At 39.1% G+C, this 16857-nt stretch overlaps 1 protein-coding gene across 1 annotated transcript in view; it reads right to left on the bottom strand.

Moving 5' to 3' along the window:
- The window catches only part of YLPM1 (YLP motif containing 1), a 64387-nt gene that overhangs the window by 39438 nt on the left and 8092 nt on the right, over window positions 1-16857 (bottom strand). The window contains exons 2-4 of the mRNA XM_008064171.2: window positions 11961-12197; window positions 10878-11057; window positions 8563-9554 (exon numbers count right to left, since the gene is read on the bottom strand). Coding sequence (XP_008062362.1) covers window positions 8563-9554; window positions 10878-11057; window positions 11961-12197 — 1409 coding nt within the window. The remainder of the gene's footprint in view (window positions 1-8562; window positions 9555-10877; window positions 11058-11960; window positions 12198-16857) is intronic.

The following is a 16857-nucleotide window of genomic DNA, read 5'->3' on the forward strand; positions in this document are numbered from 1 at the left end:
AACTCCAACAAGAAAAAAATCAAAACAACATAGAACAGAGGTCAGCAAACTCTGGCTTATGGAACAGATACAGTTAAGAGAGTTTGGTTTTTTTGTGTTTTTCCCTTTTTTAAGGTTAAAAAAAAAAGAGGAAGAAAGAAAATTGACAGAGACCAAATGTGGCCCACAAAGCCTAAAAATATTTACTATCTGGCCCTTTACAGAAAAATTTTGCCAGCCCCTGATCTAGAAGAACAGAATTGAAGAACCTACACTAATAGATATCTAAAAACAGACCAAGGGAATAGAGTCCAGAAAAAACATATTTAGGCACCTGATTTAGGATGAAGTCACTGCATAGTAGTAGGAAAAGGAATCAACTCTTCAATAAATGGTGTTAGGGTCAACTGGATAGTCATATGGAAAATAACGAAAATTGACCCCTACATTACACTATACATTAGCCAAAAGGAAAAAAAAGTTCTATATGGAGTGTTGATTTAAAAATAAAAGGTTAAGCCAGGCTCGGTGGCTCAGCCTGTAATCCTGTGCTTTGGGAGACTGAGGTGAGTGGATTGCCTGAGCCTGCGGGTTCGAGACCCGCCTGGGCAACTTGGCGAGACCTCAAGTCTACAATAAATAAAAAAAAATTAGCCAGGCATGGTAGCGCATGCCTGTAATTCCAGCTACTCAGAAGGCTGAGGCAGAAGGATGGCCAGAGCCCAGCAGGTCGAGGCTGCAGTGGCTGGGAGCAGCCACTGCACTCCAGTCTGGGCTACAGAGTGAGACTCCAACTCAAAAAAAAATAAATACAAATAAAAGATTAAAGCAATAAAAGATAGGAAAAAATATATAATATATTTGAGCCGGGCTCGGTGGCTCGGCCTGTAATCCCGTGATTTGGGAGGCTGAGGTGAATGGATTGCCTGAGCCCGTGGGTTCGAGACCCGCCTGGGCAACTTGGTGAGACCTCATCTCTACAATAAATCAAAAAATTAGCCAGGCATGGTAGCGCGCACCTGTATTTCCAGCTACTTGGAAGGCTGAGGCGGAAGGATCGCCGAAGCCCAGCAGGTCGAGGCTGCGGTGGCCAGGAACAGCCACTGCACTCCAGTCTGGGTGACAGGGTGAGACTTCAACTCAAAAAAAACCAAAATAATATATTCGTAGCCCTTAAACAGGGGTTTCTTAAACAGAATATAAAAAGCACTAACCATAAGAAAAAGATTAAAAATTGGACGACTAAATTAAAATCAAGAATTTTTATTAGTCAAAAGACATCATTAAGCGTTAGGGTTCATCAGAGTTCAATGGATACAATTACAGTTTTAACAACTGTAATTATTCATGAGAATTTTTTTTAAAGAGACAGGGTTTTGCTCTGTCACCCAGGCTGGAGTACAGTGGTGCCATGACAGAACTGTAGCTTTAAACCAGGCACGGTGGCTCCCAACTGTAATCTCAACAAATTGGGAGGCGGAGGCCAGAGAACTGCCTAAGCCCAGGGGTTCGAGACCAGCCTGGGCTACTTGGCGAGACTTCCTCTCTAAAATAAATAAAAAACAATTAGCTGGGTAGTTCCAGCTACTTGGAAGGCTGAGGCAGAAGGATCACCTGAACCTAGCAGGCTGAGGATGCAGTAACCATGAACAAGACACTGCACCCAAGCCTGGGCGACAGAGTGAGACTCCAACTCAAAAAAGAAAAAAAAAATAAACAAAAAACACTGCAGCCTTGAATTTCTGGGTTCAAGCAAACTTGCCTCAGTTTCCCAAGAAGCTGGGTCTACAGACACATGCCTCTACATCTGGCTAATTTTTTAGTATTTTATAGACAGAGCCTCACTATGTTATCAAGGTTGATCTGGAACTCTTGGCCTTAAGTGATCCTCCTATCTTGGCCTCCCAAAGTGCTGGGATTACAGGCGTAAGCCACTGAACTTGGTCTTGTTTGTAAAGAGTGATAAATCATGACATATTTTATTACAGGCCTATTCAAGAACAAAGAGAAAATTCACTTTTTAAAAAGCAGAACAAAACTTATATTGCCTTACAATGACCAATGACCATATGGTTCCACTGGATGCTTTCTAAATCTAAGTTACGTTATGGGATCCTAGTAATTTTTTTTCCTGTATTTTAAAATATTTGTAATTTCCTTATGCTAGAATTCATTATTACAAATCAATTATCCTCAACTGTGCTTAAAAGGATTAAAATAAGAAGACAATGAAAGATTGACGGAATTGCCTAAAAGGATGAAGCAAAGATGAAGTAAGTTCCCATCACCCTTGCACTGCCCATAATACTGCAGCCTGCTTTTAGGCTCCATTGAGCACAATTAAGAATGCAGAATTTTTCATTTCCTGCCTAAAACGATAAACAGAAGAAAATGGACAGAGAAAGTGGTTTCAAAATTATTAGATGAATCAAAAGACAGCAGCATTCGCCACTGTCAGGCCATTGCAGCCACTGCCTTACTAGACTCTGGTGTGGCCATGTGGTCCTTGAGCTATGGCTGTTCCCATGCTTCCTGGCTTTGGTCCCCCCTTCCCTGCCTTGGGGAGGCGAACCTTCTCTTTCTTTCTCTCTCTCTAGTTTACTTTCTAAATAAACTATATTTTCGAATCTAAAAAAAAAAGACAGCAGCACTCTAGGTTCCAAAAACGATGTCAAATTGATTATATAAGTGAAATCTCCAACTGCAAGTCCTCAGATGACAATATCCTAGATGAATATTCTCAACCTCAAGAGTCAATGAATGAACAATATATTTCTAAGGACAAAAAAGAAATGTGGTACTGTCATTCACTTAGTTATTAAGCAGGAAGAACTTTATCACATATCTTGTGGCAAGAACTTGTACCATCCCAATTTGCCAAAAGGACATGTGACAGAACTATTTCATCTTTTGAGATGTTTGTATGCCCAAACTTACTTGATGTTTTAGTCTTTTTAATTTTTTATTGAAATTTCTAATAAGTTGTTTTTCACTATCCCTCTAGTCTTACTTCTATAAATTATTTGGAATGTGACCTTGAATTTTAAAATAAAAAAGGTCCATCGGACCTTGATGGTAAATGGTAAAGACTACTCTTCTGGTATGCTGAGGGTTAAAAAAGTAAAAAAGTGCAGCAGAGTGAGAAATCTGCAACACATATAGTGAATAAAGAATTGATATCGGGTGGGCTCGGTGGCTCAGCCTGTAATCCCGCGCTTTGGGAGGCTGAGATGAGTGAATTGCCTGAGCCCGCAGGTTCGAGACCTGCCTGGGCAACTTGGCAAGACCTCATCTCTACAATAAATCAAAAAATTAGCCGGGCGTGATAGCGTGCACCTGTAGTTCCAGCTACTTGGAAGGCTGAGGCGGAAGAATTGCTGGAGCCCAGCAGCTCGAGGCTGCGGTGGCCGGGAGCGGCCACTCCACTCCAGTCTGGGCGACAGAGTGAGACTCCAACTCAAAAAAAAAAAAAAAAAAAGGACTTGATAAAGACTTAATTAGCATTTCAAAAAAGAGGAAAGTTAACTGAACAATAAGCAAATGAAAACAAGTGCAACCTCATTAGTCATCAGGGAAATGTAAATTGAAACCATTATCATGATACCAGTAAACATCCACTAAGATTGCTAAAATGTTAATGTTTAACAATACTAAGTGGTGACAAGGATGCAAAAAAATGGGAACACCGAAACACTGCTGGTGAGGGTGCAACTCGAAACAACCACTTTGGAAGCTGTTTAACAATATCTATCCTTATAAAACAGGTAAATACACTATAAACAAGCAATTCCAACCTTTAGTATATATCCAAACAAAATTAAACACAAACACAAACACACACACACACACACACACACACACACACGTGTACATCTAAAGGGACACACACAACACCAAAAGACACATAACAACATTTTTCATACTAACCAAAAAACTCCAATGACCATTAATGTTAAAATGGATAAACAGATTGTGGTATATTCATAACGTGAAATATTGTACAGGAATGAGAATAAACAAATTACTACTAAACACAACATGGATGAAACTCACAATAATACAATGTCAAATGAAAGATGCCAGACTCAAAAGAGTACATACAGTATGATTCCATTAATAAAAAGTTAAAAAATAGGCAAAATTAATCTATGGCTCAGTGTGGTATCTTTGGGGTAGGAGTATCTTTAGGGTAGGAAAAAAGGACAGAGGGCGCAAGGGGGACTTCTTGGGCACTAGTATTTCTACTTCTTGATTTGAATAGTGATAACATTGGTGTGTTTATTTTGTGAAAATTCACTAAGCTATACATTTAAGATTGTGCGCTCTTTTGTTACCCTTCAATAAGTAAGTTTTATCATCGAAAAACAAAAAGTTCTGGGAAACCCACACCCACTGATATGACAGTTCATTGGAGCAATAGCAGCCATCTGGAAGACTTGGCAAACCCAGTAATACACACATACAGCATCAAAACAGCTAGCTGCCCTATATCTCAACAATATGATATACTATTTACATGTGACGCAGTTTTATCACTTGACTTTTTAAAAAAGGAGGCTAAATCTGAATTTTGCAAAAACTCAAAGCAACTTTCAGTACTTTATTTTAATACCATGTTATTGGTAAATTAGTTTAGCTATGTTCTCAATTCTTGTTTTTCTACTCAGCTTTATTTTTTTAAAAGTGGCTTCCCATATTAGTTATATATTTATTGTAAGATCTGATTTCAACTGATAAAGAAGTTCACAAGTTGCCTTAATAGGGTAAGATTACCCTTACCTCAGTCTCTTTCGCTCACTAACCAGCTTCCCACTGCTATTTTTTTTTTACCTAGTTATAAAAGAGAAACAAAAAACAAACAAAAAACTATGCCTGGGAAGTCACAAACTATATTCTATAAGGGCTAAGTGAGCAAAAGAAGTAGAATGGTGATAGAAATGGCCAAGATATCAGCTAGCTTAGGGAAAGGTTTTCCAAAAAAGGTGGATAATGTGAGCAGGATCCAATTCAAGGTCCCAAAAAGCCATCCTTATCAAAATTGCAGGTGAAAAAGCTGGAGAGAGATATCACATACCTACAACAGTATAGTCAATATTCACTAAGATTTCAACAGACTAAAATGATGGCGCAAACCTAACTATACAAATGTAAAGTCTTTGAAAAAGAAAAAAACAAAAACAACTACACAAGTTGAGGATGAGAGAGACCTGGTCTCATAACAATGAATGTAAAAAACCTGGAAAGCTAAAATGACATTAAGCGCAACAGGAATCAATGCTGTGAGAGTGTGGACCAGAAAAGCGATCTGTTAAGGTATATAGTATAAGCATATTATTTACAATGAATTTGGTACTACACTGATGGCCCTCTGCATCTGGCGTTCCTTCTGAAGACTAACAAACCAAAGGCTCTTCAGAGGACAGTGAGCAGCAGAGCAGGAGCCTCAAACCAATGTTAACGTGAAAGGGAAAGAATGTTAGTTTATGTGACTGGCAGAGCAGAGTAGCTAAGGCAGAATGGGAGGACTGAGGGCAGTTTTTAAATAACTGTAGTGACACACTGTAGAAGAGGGATTAGATAATTAACCTTGTGTTGCACTACAGAGTCTAGAATCAACAGGTAGAAGTTAGAGAAACACATTTAGGTTCAGTGTAAAAATTAAACTTTCTAAAAAACTATCAATGCATATATGGCAGTGCTCCTAATCACAGTGCCAGTGTTCAAGTAGAAACCATCAACTGTTTGTCACAGGAAGTACAACCGACTTAATCCCGCGTCTTGGGAGGCTGAGGTGAGTGGATTGCCTGAGCCTGCGGGTTCGAGACCCGCCTGGGCAACTTGGCGAGACCTCATCTCTACAATAAATTTTAAAAAATTAGCTGGGCGTGGTAGCGAATGCCTGTAATTCCAGCTACTTGGAAGGCTGAGGCGGAAGGATTGCCGGAGCCCAGCAGGTTGAGGCTGCAGTGGCCAGGAGCAGCCACTGCACTCCAGTCTGGGCAACAGAGTGAGACTCCAACTCAAAAAAAAAAAAAAAAAAAGTGGATGAGAAGTCCTTGGATTCTAATTCCACCTCAACCACTGACTAGCTACACTACCTGGTGCAATTTATTTACAACTTATCCAGATCTCAGTTTTCTGTATCTATTTACCTCATGAGATCACTGAAAGGAATAACTAAGGTGAAATGTGCAAGACCCAACATGACAAACTAAAATGTAACACAAATGTGGGTTGCCATAGAGGGATACTGCACAAAATAATTGCTAATATCCTTCCAATACTGAAATTATTAACTCTATCTTTGAAGCAAGAAGAAACTGAAAATAGGTTCTATGTTTACAAAGTCAAGATTTGGTAGGCAAAGAGATTAATTAATATGACAGAAGTCAAGGAAGCAAGAAGTGGATGTTTCATTAGATGTTAAGAATGTACTTTTCTGATACCAAATTAGTCACCAGATCTAAAAGGCAATGCTCATTCCAGGAGATAAGTACAAATTCAAATCAAGAAGATGATACACATGGCCAAATTAAATCAAGACTACAAGCCATACACATTGGCTCATGCCTGTAATCACAGCACTTCAGAAGGCTGAGATGGAGGATTGCTTGAGTCCGGGAGTTTGAGACCAGCCTGGGCAACATAGCAAGACCTCACCTCTACCAAAAGAAAAAAATAATAAAAAAAGTCAGACTCAGGAGGCTGAGATAGGAGGTTGAGGTTGCAGTGAGCCATGATCGTGTCACTATACTTCAGCATAGGCAACACAGTGAGACCCTGATTCAGAAGAAAAAAAAAAAAGACTATCGATATGTTTGTAATTACTGACAGTATGGATTTGAATCATGGCATTAAACAGTGTTTTAATAGAGCTTTGCTTTGGGGACTCTCTAAATTCAGCTCTACCTGAGTGTAGACTAGGGTTCTACACAGGTCTCTCAGTTCCAGTTTGTAAAGGGTAAGTGCAGAATAATCTGCCTAGTTCACGAGTGTTGAGAAGACTCCCATGAAACAATAACATAAGTAAAGTCTCTAGCAAGGCTTCTCAGCACACAGAGGAATGCATGTTAATTGCCCCTACTTTTCTCTTAGTTTTGATTTTGGATGGAGTTTTGTGTCACATTGTTTTCAGAATTACAAACTTGAGGAACAAATAAAAGATATATTTTGTTTTTAAATGTTAAAATAAAGTTTACATTTTAAATGATGGCATAGATCTATTGATCCCAAGATACAGATCTAAGCAATATATAGATTACCAAAAAAACTAAGTTAATACAATATATCAGTATAATTGCATTTTTATGACAAATTTTTAAAATGATTATTTCCAGATGTAGAATTAGGTGATTATCACTTTTTTCTACACGTTTCTGCAATGTCTGAATTTTGTATAAAGAGCAGATATTTCTTCTATTTCAATTTCAAGATATTTCAATTTCCAATTGAAAAAGCCTGATTGAAATGTTTTTCTATAGAAAAATTATTCAGGTCAACTTGGGGAGAAAAATATATTTTTACAAACTTGGAAGAATAACACTTTTGGCTGGGCTTGGTGGCTCAGTCTGTAATCCCAGCACTTTGGGAGGCCAAAGAGAGTGGATTGCCGGAACCCGTGGGTTCAAGACCCACCCGGGCAACTTGGCAAAACCTCATCTCTTCAATACATCAAAAATTAGCTGGGTATGGTAGCATGCACCTGTAGTTCCAGCTACTTGGAAGGCTGAGAGGAAGGATCACCGAAGCCCAAGTAGGTCGAGGCTGCGGTGGCCGAGAACGTGCCACTGCACTCCAGTCTGGGTGACAGTGAGACTCCAACTTTAAAAAAAAAAAAAAAAAAGAATAACACTTTTAAAGCGAAATGAGAAAAAACTTAAAAATCAATAATTTTTTCTTTTCTAAATAAATATGTGGTATCATTTTTAAAAATGTGTCATAAAAACGCGATCATACTGATATTGTATTGTAACTTAGTTTTTTCAGTTTTTTTTTTCTAAATAAATATGTAGTTCAAGAGAAATACGTCTCATTGAGGAAAATATAAAGGATATAAGCTTCATGGGGACAGGCATTTTGTCTGTTCTGTTATATTGACTGCTCTAAGCACAAAATGGATAAAAGTCCTATTTACCCTTACACTAAATTAAATTGCTTTATTTCAGTAGAATACTGGCTTATTCATCATCGTCTCTAACAACTTGCACATTATCTAACAAACAGTAGTTGTAAATTCAATTATTTGTCAAATAAATGAAAAGCAAAAAAAGATAAATAAGCTTAATAAGTATTGTTTTTGAAGCTGAAAAGTCAGTAGTAAGAAATGACAAGGATTACTCTACAACACTGTTCTCATTCTGTAATCTTTACATGCAGGATAAAAGCAGTGGCATCAAAGAAATGCGAATGTTACCTTTTCTAGATTAACTTATGGCACGCCTTATAAGCAGACAATACAAGTACAAAGAGAATATAAAAACTTACAAATGAAGCTTTTTATAACATCAAGACCTATATAGTCTAAGTCAACAAAATAGTCAAATCAAAAAAACAAAAACAAAAACAAAAAAACCCCAGACCTACCTTGGGCCTCTTGGACTTTCCAAGTAACTGCTTCTAGGAGGATCTGGAAGCAAGCCACCTGACCTCACTGGCATGTCCTTGACTGCAGTGATTGAGTGAGATGGAGCTGAAGATTCCCCAAGTCCTTGCTCAGATGAGAATGAACTGTATGGCAGAGTAGACTTGCTCAGAGAAGCTTTAGAATTCAGTTGTTCTGATGAGCCCACAGTTGATTGCAATGGAGGATGGTAACTTGAGTGTGGGGCGGAACCAAAAGACACAGGAGTAGGAAGCAGTGCTGGTCTAGGTTTCTCTGGAACTTGTGAACTCTGAGAACCAGAGGCTGGTGGAACAGGGGCTGCTGCTAACTGAGGAGGCATCCCTTGTGGAACCCCAGGGGGAGGTATTCCTGGAGGAGGTGTGGCTGAAGACAATGGTGGAAGGGGCATGACAGGAGGAGGTGCTGTTGAAGAGAGAGATGGTGGGGGGAGAACTGGTGGTGGCCCTGCAGAAGAGAGGGAAGGTGGGGGGAGAACTGGTGGTGGCCCTGTTGAAGACAGAGATGGAGGCATGCCTGGAGGGGGCACAGAAGTTGGTAGAGAAGGTGGCATCACAGGTGGGGGCATGCCAGGTGGTGGCACTGAAGCAGGGAGGGCAGGGGGCATCACTGGTGGTGGCAACGAAGGAGGCAACACTGGAGGGGGCATTGTAGGCAGAGGTGGAGGCATCTGAGAATACGGGACAAAAGGAGGTGGCATTGACATGCTCCCCATATACTGGTTCTTCATGTTCTGAAATGAGTTGACTTTCTCCTGGAGATAGCTCTGAGTGGCTTTCATATGTCCCTGCCATGTTTTCCATTGCTTCTCATACTCCTGGAGCTGATCTTTATGAGGATAAGAGTGGAGTTGTTCCTCCCACAGCTGAAACTCTCGCTCCCATTCTTGGTAAAGATGTTGAAACTGTTGCTGCTGCATCTCATAATGCCGCAGCTGCATGTCTACAGACATGGTCTACAAATAAAAGGATAAAAATTACTTCAAAATTTCATAAGAGAATTAATCATAGGTTAAAATATGAATAAATCAAGGGCATTAGAAGCCTTAGGAAACTAGAAAAGTAAAGACTTCGAGAGGCTAAAAATAAGCTCACTAAATTATTTGAGTGATGATTGTTCTTCTTCCTTCCTCTGCTTGTTTATTTTGAGTTGGGGTCTCTGTCACGGAGTCTGGAGTGCAGGAGCACAATCAAGGCTCCCCACAACCTAGACCTTCTGGGCTCGGGTAATCCTTCCATCTCAGCCACCTGAGTGGGTGGAACTACAGGTGCACGCTATCATGCCTGGCTAATTTTTAAAATTTTTTTGTAGAGACAAGGTCTCGCTATGTTTCCAGGCTGGTCTTGAACTCCTGGGCTCAACCAATCCTCCTGCCTTAGCCTCCCAAAGTGCTGGGATTACAGGTGTGAGCCACTTCACCCGACTCTGGCTTTTTTAGATAACTTATTACAGAGTTTAAAAAACCAACCAGCCAGGATCGGGTGACTCAGCCTGTAATCCCGCGCTTTGGGAGGCTGAGGTGAGTGGATTGCCTGAGCCAGAGGGTTCAAGACATGCCTGGGCAATTTGGCGAGACTTCATCTCTACAATAAATCAAAAAAATCAAACGGGCGTGGTAGCGCATGCCTGTAATTCTGGCTGCTCGGAAGGCTGAGGCGGAAGGATCGTCGGAGCCCAGCAGGTCGAGGTTGCAGTGGACGGGAGCGGCCACTGCACTCCAGTCTGGGCTACAGAGTGAGACTCCAACTCAAAAAAACAAAACGAAACAAAACAAAAACCAACCAAACACTAAAGCAAATACCTGTCTCAGCAATAAGTATTTTTTAAGTTTTTAATATTACTATGGATCATTTTAAGAACCTGAAAAATGATCTGTTATTATAAATATACAGGCACTAGATTATAACTCAAAAATACAAGACAAACAAGTATCTAAGTCACTTTTGTCTTTTATGGTTTATTTGCTTAGGCTTTTGGTGTCAGTTGCTTTGGCCTTTTTGCTTGTTACTGAAGTGGTCTGTAGGCAACACACGGGTTAACTTGCAGTTATGTGTAAAAATCCTGGGTTCTTAAATCCTTTAGCAACAGTACTCTAGTGTTTGGCCTGGGATGACATGATCAGGAGACTCTACCCACCTCTCTGCAAGTCCCCACGTAATATGACAGATAACTAGTCAGACCCCTCGGTACCTGTAATTCTTCACAGTCAAATCTTTCAATAACAAATCCTTTAAATATATTGGGACAACTTGCTTTCGTCAGCTATGGAAGCACTTGCCTGCATATGTGGTGGCTGCTGTATAATCTGCTGATACTGTTGCAGAATCTGCTGTAACTGAGTGTGCTTTTGCATTATGCCCTGATACTGGAAGCCGACCCGATGTTGCTGGTGCTGCTGCCAGTGTGCTGCTGCAGCCTGCAACTGTTTTAACCTGGCATCTTCTTCCGGGTCCTCAGACTAAAGATAAGAGAGAATACATTTGTATGAAAGTCATAAAACAGCAATCAAATTAATATTTTATAAATGTATTATAAAGTCCAGAATCCCTACAACTCAAACATCCAATGGTCAACACCTGATATTTTTAGTGTTTTAGATTGAGAAAAGCTGTTCTAACACTGATTTCTTCCTATACTGTTATCACAGATACTAACACAAAGGAGTTTATAAATGCCATAGTCGTCATTGAAATAATAATCTCATGATTCCTAAACAGAACAATCATTTTCACAATAGAAAGTGAACTTATGATCATAGTCCTTTTACTCTGTGAGAAATCTCCTTTTTTAGTCACTTTTCACAATGGACTACAATGTAATAATTATGGCTCAATAAAGCTTTCACATAAGGTTCTTGGGAAAATGACCTTTGAACCAATGTGAGAATTTTCCACACACCTGTCCCTATGCCGAGTGACAAGGATTAACACATTTCATGCTCCAACAGCTCTTTATGGTAGCTACTATTGAATATGTCCATTTTCCAGAGGAAAAATTAAGGCACAGAATGGTTAACTAACTTGCCCAGAGTCACCATCAGCAAGTGGCAGTGCCTGGACTAGTCTGGGCAACTCTTAAATACTGCGCCGTGCCGTCACTATGATCACACCTGGCATCTCCCTTCAGTGTGTAGAGACACTCAAATCAGAAGAGAATCAAATTCTTCACTCTCACTTAAACCACACAAAAAAAATTCCTTTTCTAAACCTGATACAACAGACATTTGATTATTTCACAACTCCAATTTTATAGGTACTCAAAAAAGAAAATATAAATCCATTTATAACGAAAATATACATAAATGAATCAGGAAAAATGTTGAATAATTTAATAAACACTAATTAATTAAATGTATGGTGACCTGGGGTTCCTCAGGTGGGAGAGGAGGTGGCACCTCCTCATTTGGAGGTGGTAATGGGGGCTCCTCAGAGGAAGGAGGTTCTGGAACTTGACTGGCAGCAGGTACTGTAACGTCTTCTTTTGCCGGTTCTGGTGCATCCTTTGCTACAATAGGACCCTTTTTGTGTCCTGGCAAATGCACTTTTGTCCTCTGCTGCAAACTAAGCAAGTGCTGTCGATACCAATACTGCTGCTGTTCCTACAACAGAAACAATTTATAAAATTTTTAATAGATAAATGTGTATCTCGACAACTTGTTGATGACAGGGGGCTACATATGTGTTTGTGTTCAAGTGCCTATATGTAAGAAAACACAAACTGGGCTGAGAAAGGCACATAATGAGATCTTAATCACAGGCTACAGAAAAATTTCAGTTCCTCTCCCAAATGGATGCATTTAAATTAAACCATAACTATTATTCAATATTCTTTCTACTCTTTTAAAACACAAGCTGTTGGAGATGACAGTAGCATTCTGATAAATGATCAAGGTAAGTCCTTTTATATCACAGTCACTTATTTCTAACCTGCCATTAATTTGTTCAGAGTTATCCACAGGGGTCATTAATGAATGAATGTAATCAAATAGTGCCACCTCTTCTCTCCTCCAGGGTTCCTCCCTCTCTTAAACAGCTGCATCAGTCCATATGTACTCAGATACACACATATACAGGAGAATAAACTGTGTTTTAAAAATGCTTTCTATTTGTTTTAAGTTACAGCTTTATCTTCCAAATTAAACTGTAGTTTAATTTTCTGGAAGCATGTTTTGTGCTTTCATTTTTAAAAAATTACAATAAGCTCAATGTGGAAAAAAATTAGAAAATACAGTCAATCCTCATTAGTCACAAATTCTGTATTTGTGAATTTGCCTACTTGCTAACATTTACTCCTAAACTGCAAATCGGTACTCGTTTTGCTTCCCCAGTCATTCACCAACATGTGGACAGCAGTGAAAGCTCCAAGTTCCTTGATGGGCACATTCCCAGTTGAGGTAGAACAAGGTGATGGTCTGCCTTCTTGTTCCACCTTTCACACTGTGTCCTTTCCACTATATATTTAGTGTCACATTTTTCATATCTTTGTGCTTTTTGTTTGTGACTTCGCTGTGTAAAGTGGCCCCCAAGCATAGTGCTGAAGTGCCGTCTAGTGTTCCTAAGAGCTAGAAGGTCTATGCCTTATGGAGAAAATGCCTTTTTAGGCAACTGCTAGAGTGCTGTTGGCTGTTAATTCAACAATATGTATTAAATAAGACATCTTTAAATAAAAACACATATAAACAAGATCGTGTATTGATCGGTTGATGGAAATGTGACCAGAGACTCATAGGAACCTAGCCCTTTATTTCCCCAAGAAGCAATATAGCCCCATATTTGCTAATTCAGTGTTTGTGGTGATGAGACAATGTAAATACCTCAAATAAAGAAAACTGATTGTACAAATAAGTAATAATGAATGAATTAAAACCAATAAAAAAAACTCACCACTCAGAAAAAGCTACAGATTCTCATTATCCTACATTATATAATTCCGCATGGTTGAAAGGTTGCATAAGGAAAACCACAAGTTATCATACCACTCAAATATTCACTATTGAACTGCTCTACATGCTTCTGTGATTAACAAAAGTATATGTTTCCACTACAATGATATGGGTGTAGTATTTTATGAAAATGATGTTGGAGAACTTCAGAACTCATTGCCGGCAGCTGAGAATCTGGCAGAAGTCCTCCCCACTAAACCAGAGAGAAATTTACAACAAGAACTGCAAAGGAGAATGGCCTGAAGCCTGAAGGTTGAAAAACAGCCCCAGAAAAAATGGATAAACCCCTAAAATATTTTTTCAATATATCCAAAAATATAATAAAAGATAATCTGTAATGTGGCTATACAATTTTGTCACAAAAATTATAGCACAGAAATTCAATCGACATTTTGTTCTTTGTTCATTCTAAGACTCAGTTTTACTTAAAAGACCATTTATAACAATTTCATTAAATATAAAATCTGTTTATTCTTAGCATTTTGAGCTTTGTTTTTCCAGATTAGATCCCAAATGTTTTTACTTTTTACAATCAACTTTTGGTCTCTGTCTTAAATGAATTCATTTTATTTGCCTTGTTTTTAAAATTATAAAGTTGTGAGGTACAATTCAGGGTTAGGTATACAAACGTTGATTATGCTGGTACCCTTGTTAATGAGGTATGCCTTCCTCCCCTAGCAGTTTCCCTGAATGTCAATCCTACCTACCCCTCCCTTAGTAGTTTCCCACTACTGCCAATAGATTTCTTATAGTAGTATAATTGTTCAAGGTCCACTTACTTGCTCATTTTCTAATGCAATTATCTTTGGATAACCAGGATTTCCTATATTGTTAATATTTTACTGAATTACCTCCCCTAATTTTCCATATGCAAACAGATGCATTGAATATACACAATTTACATCCTTTTTTTCACCAAACATGCTGGCTTATATGTTTTTCACTCAATGAATGCAATTTTCTTGAGGGTGAGATGCCCTCTGCCCTTCTTACATCTTATTTGGTATGTAAGAATAATCTGGAGCACACAGTAGGATGTCAATAAATGGTTTCTGATCAATCGAAGACTCTCCCTCTAGGTCACTCAATTCTGTGATCTGAAACCTGGTACAATCTATTGGGAAGAATAAATTCCATCTCACTAACACCATCTTGAAGTCTGATCTATGATTGGATTTTTTGTTTTTAATTAGCATGCATTTAATCATCAGCCCCCGGGATGTAATTATAGACAGTCTCTGACTTACAATGGTTTGACTTATTGTTTTTCAACTTTATGATGGTGTGACAGCAATACACATTCATAGAAACCATACTTCAAATTTTGAATTTTGATCTTTCCCCAGAATAGCGATATTTGGTTCGATGCTCTCTCGTGAGCTGGGCGGCAGCAGCAGCCGTAAGCCCAGCTCCCAGTCAGCCATGAGATCTCGAGGGTGAACAACCAACACTCTGCGATGCACTGTGTTGCTGGATAACTCTGCCCAACTGTAGGCTAAAGTGAGTGTTGTGAGCACATTTAAAGTAGGCTATGATGTTCGGGAGATTAGATGTATTAAATGCTAGACTTACGATATTTTCAACTTACAATGGACTTATGGGGATCCTGTCCTAAGTCAAGGAGCATCTGTGCTTTTACTATTCAACATTAAAAAACAAAGCACACTGACCACAACAGTCAATAATAATATAGTATTGCCAGACTCGGTAGCTCAGCCTGTAATCACAGTGCTTTGGGAGGCCGAGGTGAGTGGATTGCCTGAGCCCGCGGGTTCGAGACCCACCCAGCAACTTGGCAAGACCTCATCTCTACAATAAATCAAAAAATCAGCCGGGCGTGGTAGCATGCACCTGTAATTCTGGCTACTTGGAAGGCTGAGGCAGAAGGATCACCGGAGCCCGGCAGGTCGAGGCTGCGGTGGCCAGGAGCGGCCACTGCGCTCCAGTCTGGGCGACAGAGTGAGACTCCAACTCAAAAAAAAAATAAAAAAATAATATAGTATTAAAACACTTTAAACTTTCTTCCATTATTTTAAGAAAATACTGAAAACATCAACAGTTTATACTTCAGGTTAAAATTTTTAATAAATTCAGTTTCTTTCAAATAAAAAAATAAAAGCTTCCTTTTTTTAGTTGCTTTGAAAGCATCACTAAAGATGCAAGATGTAAACTATCTTTCACCAACTAAGCCAACAGCTACAGATATGAAAACTGTATAAGACAAAGACCAAACAGTTCTAGGTTCTTTTTCAGTTTGCACCCTCTATTCTCACACATCTCATCTGTCTTGGATCCTGACCAGGGTTAAGAAATGTAAGGGCTCAAGTACTTGTTGACTCACTAATAGTATGCTTTATAGTCCAAATTGTATTTAACATTGAACCCTAATTCAGTCTGAGGACAGGCTTCAGCACAATTTGAAACTCTACAAGTAAAATAATAACAAAATCATTCAGAAATGAATTGGTGACCCCAAGGGTGATCACCGCTATTTTAGAATGGAAAAAAACATGCCTGACTTGCTAATGACACGAGCTCTTCTGAATATTCCATCATATCAATCAGCTTCATTTCATCTGGGATGCTGTTCACAAGTAGAGGAAAATCACAGCATATGTCACATTTAAAATGAGAATAAATGAAGGAATCTAAAATGTAAAAACTATTTGGCACAAACATCAGCACTAAGAAAGATGCTAATTTATTCAGGAAGCATTTACTGACCACTTGCTGCTAGAACAGCAATGAACCAGGTACTAACAGATTTTCCAAGTAGAAAATGTAAAGGAGTTGGGTGCTTGTGCAAACGTTTTAAAGATTAACTCTCTGCACTCAGAGACATTTTGTGGATCATCTATCAGCAACTCGACTGCACTTTATTATGAAATAGTGAAAAACAGTCGGGCTTGGTGGCTCAGCCTGTAATCCTGCACCTTGGGAGGCTGAGGTGAGTGGATTGTCTAAGCCGGCGGGTTTGAGGCCCGCCTGGGCAACTTGGTGAGACCTCATCTCTACAATAAATCAAAAAATTAGCCGGGCGTGGGAGTGCGTGCCTGTAATTCCAGCTACTTGGAAGGCTGAGGCGGAGGATCACCGGAACCCCAGCAGGTCGAGGCTGCAGTGGCCGGGAACGGTCACTGCACTCCAGTCTGGGCGACAGAGTGAGACTCCAACTCAAAAAAAAAAAAAAAAAATGACTTCCATTAAATAGCATAGCTTTGGAATAATATCTTTTATTATAATGATATTTGGCTTATAATGCAACTTTGGACATTAAGGAACTTATTTATGATAAAAAAATCAAAATTTTATATAT

The sequence above is a fragment of the Carlito syrichta genome, unplaced genomic scaffold, assembly GCF_000164805.1.
Source record: "Carlito syrichta isolate Samal-C Ts95f unplaced genomic scaffold, Tarsius_syrichta-2.0.1 Scaffold307214, whole genome shotgun sequence".
Classification (NCBI taxonomy): domain Eukaryota; kingdom Metazoa; phylum Chordata; class Mammalia; order Primates; family Tarsiidae; genus Carlito; species Carlito syrichta.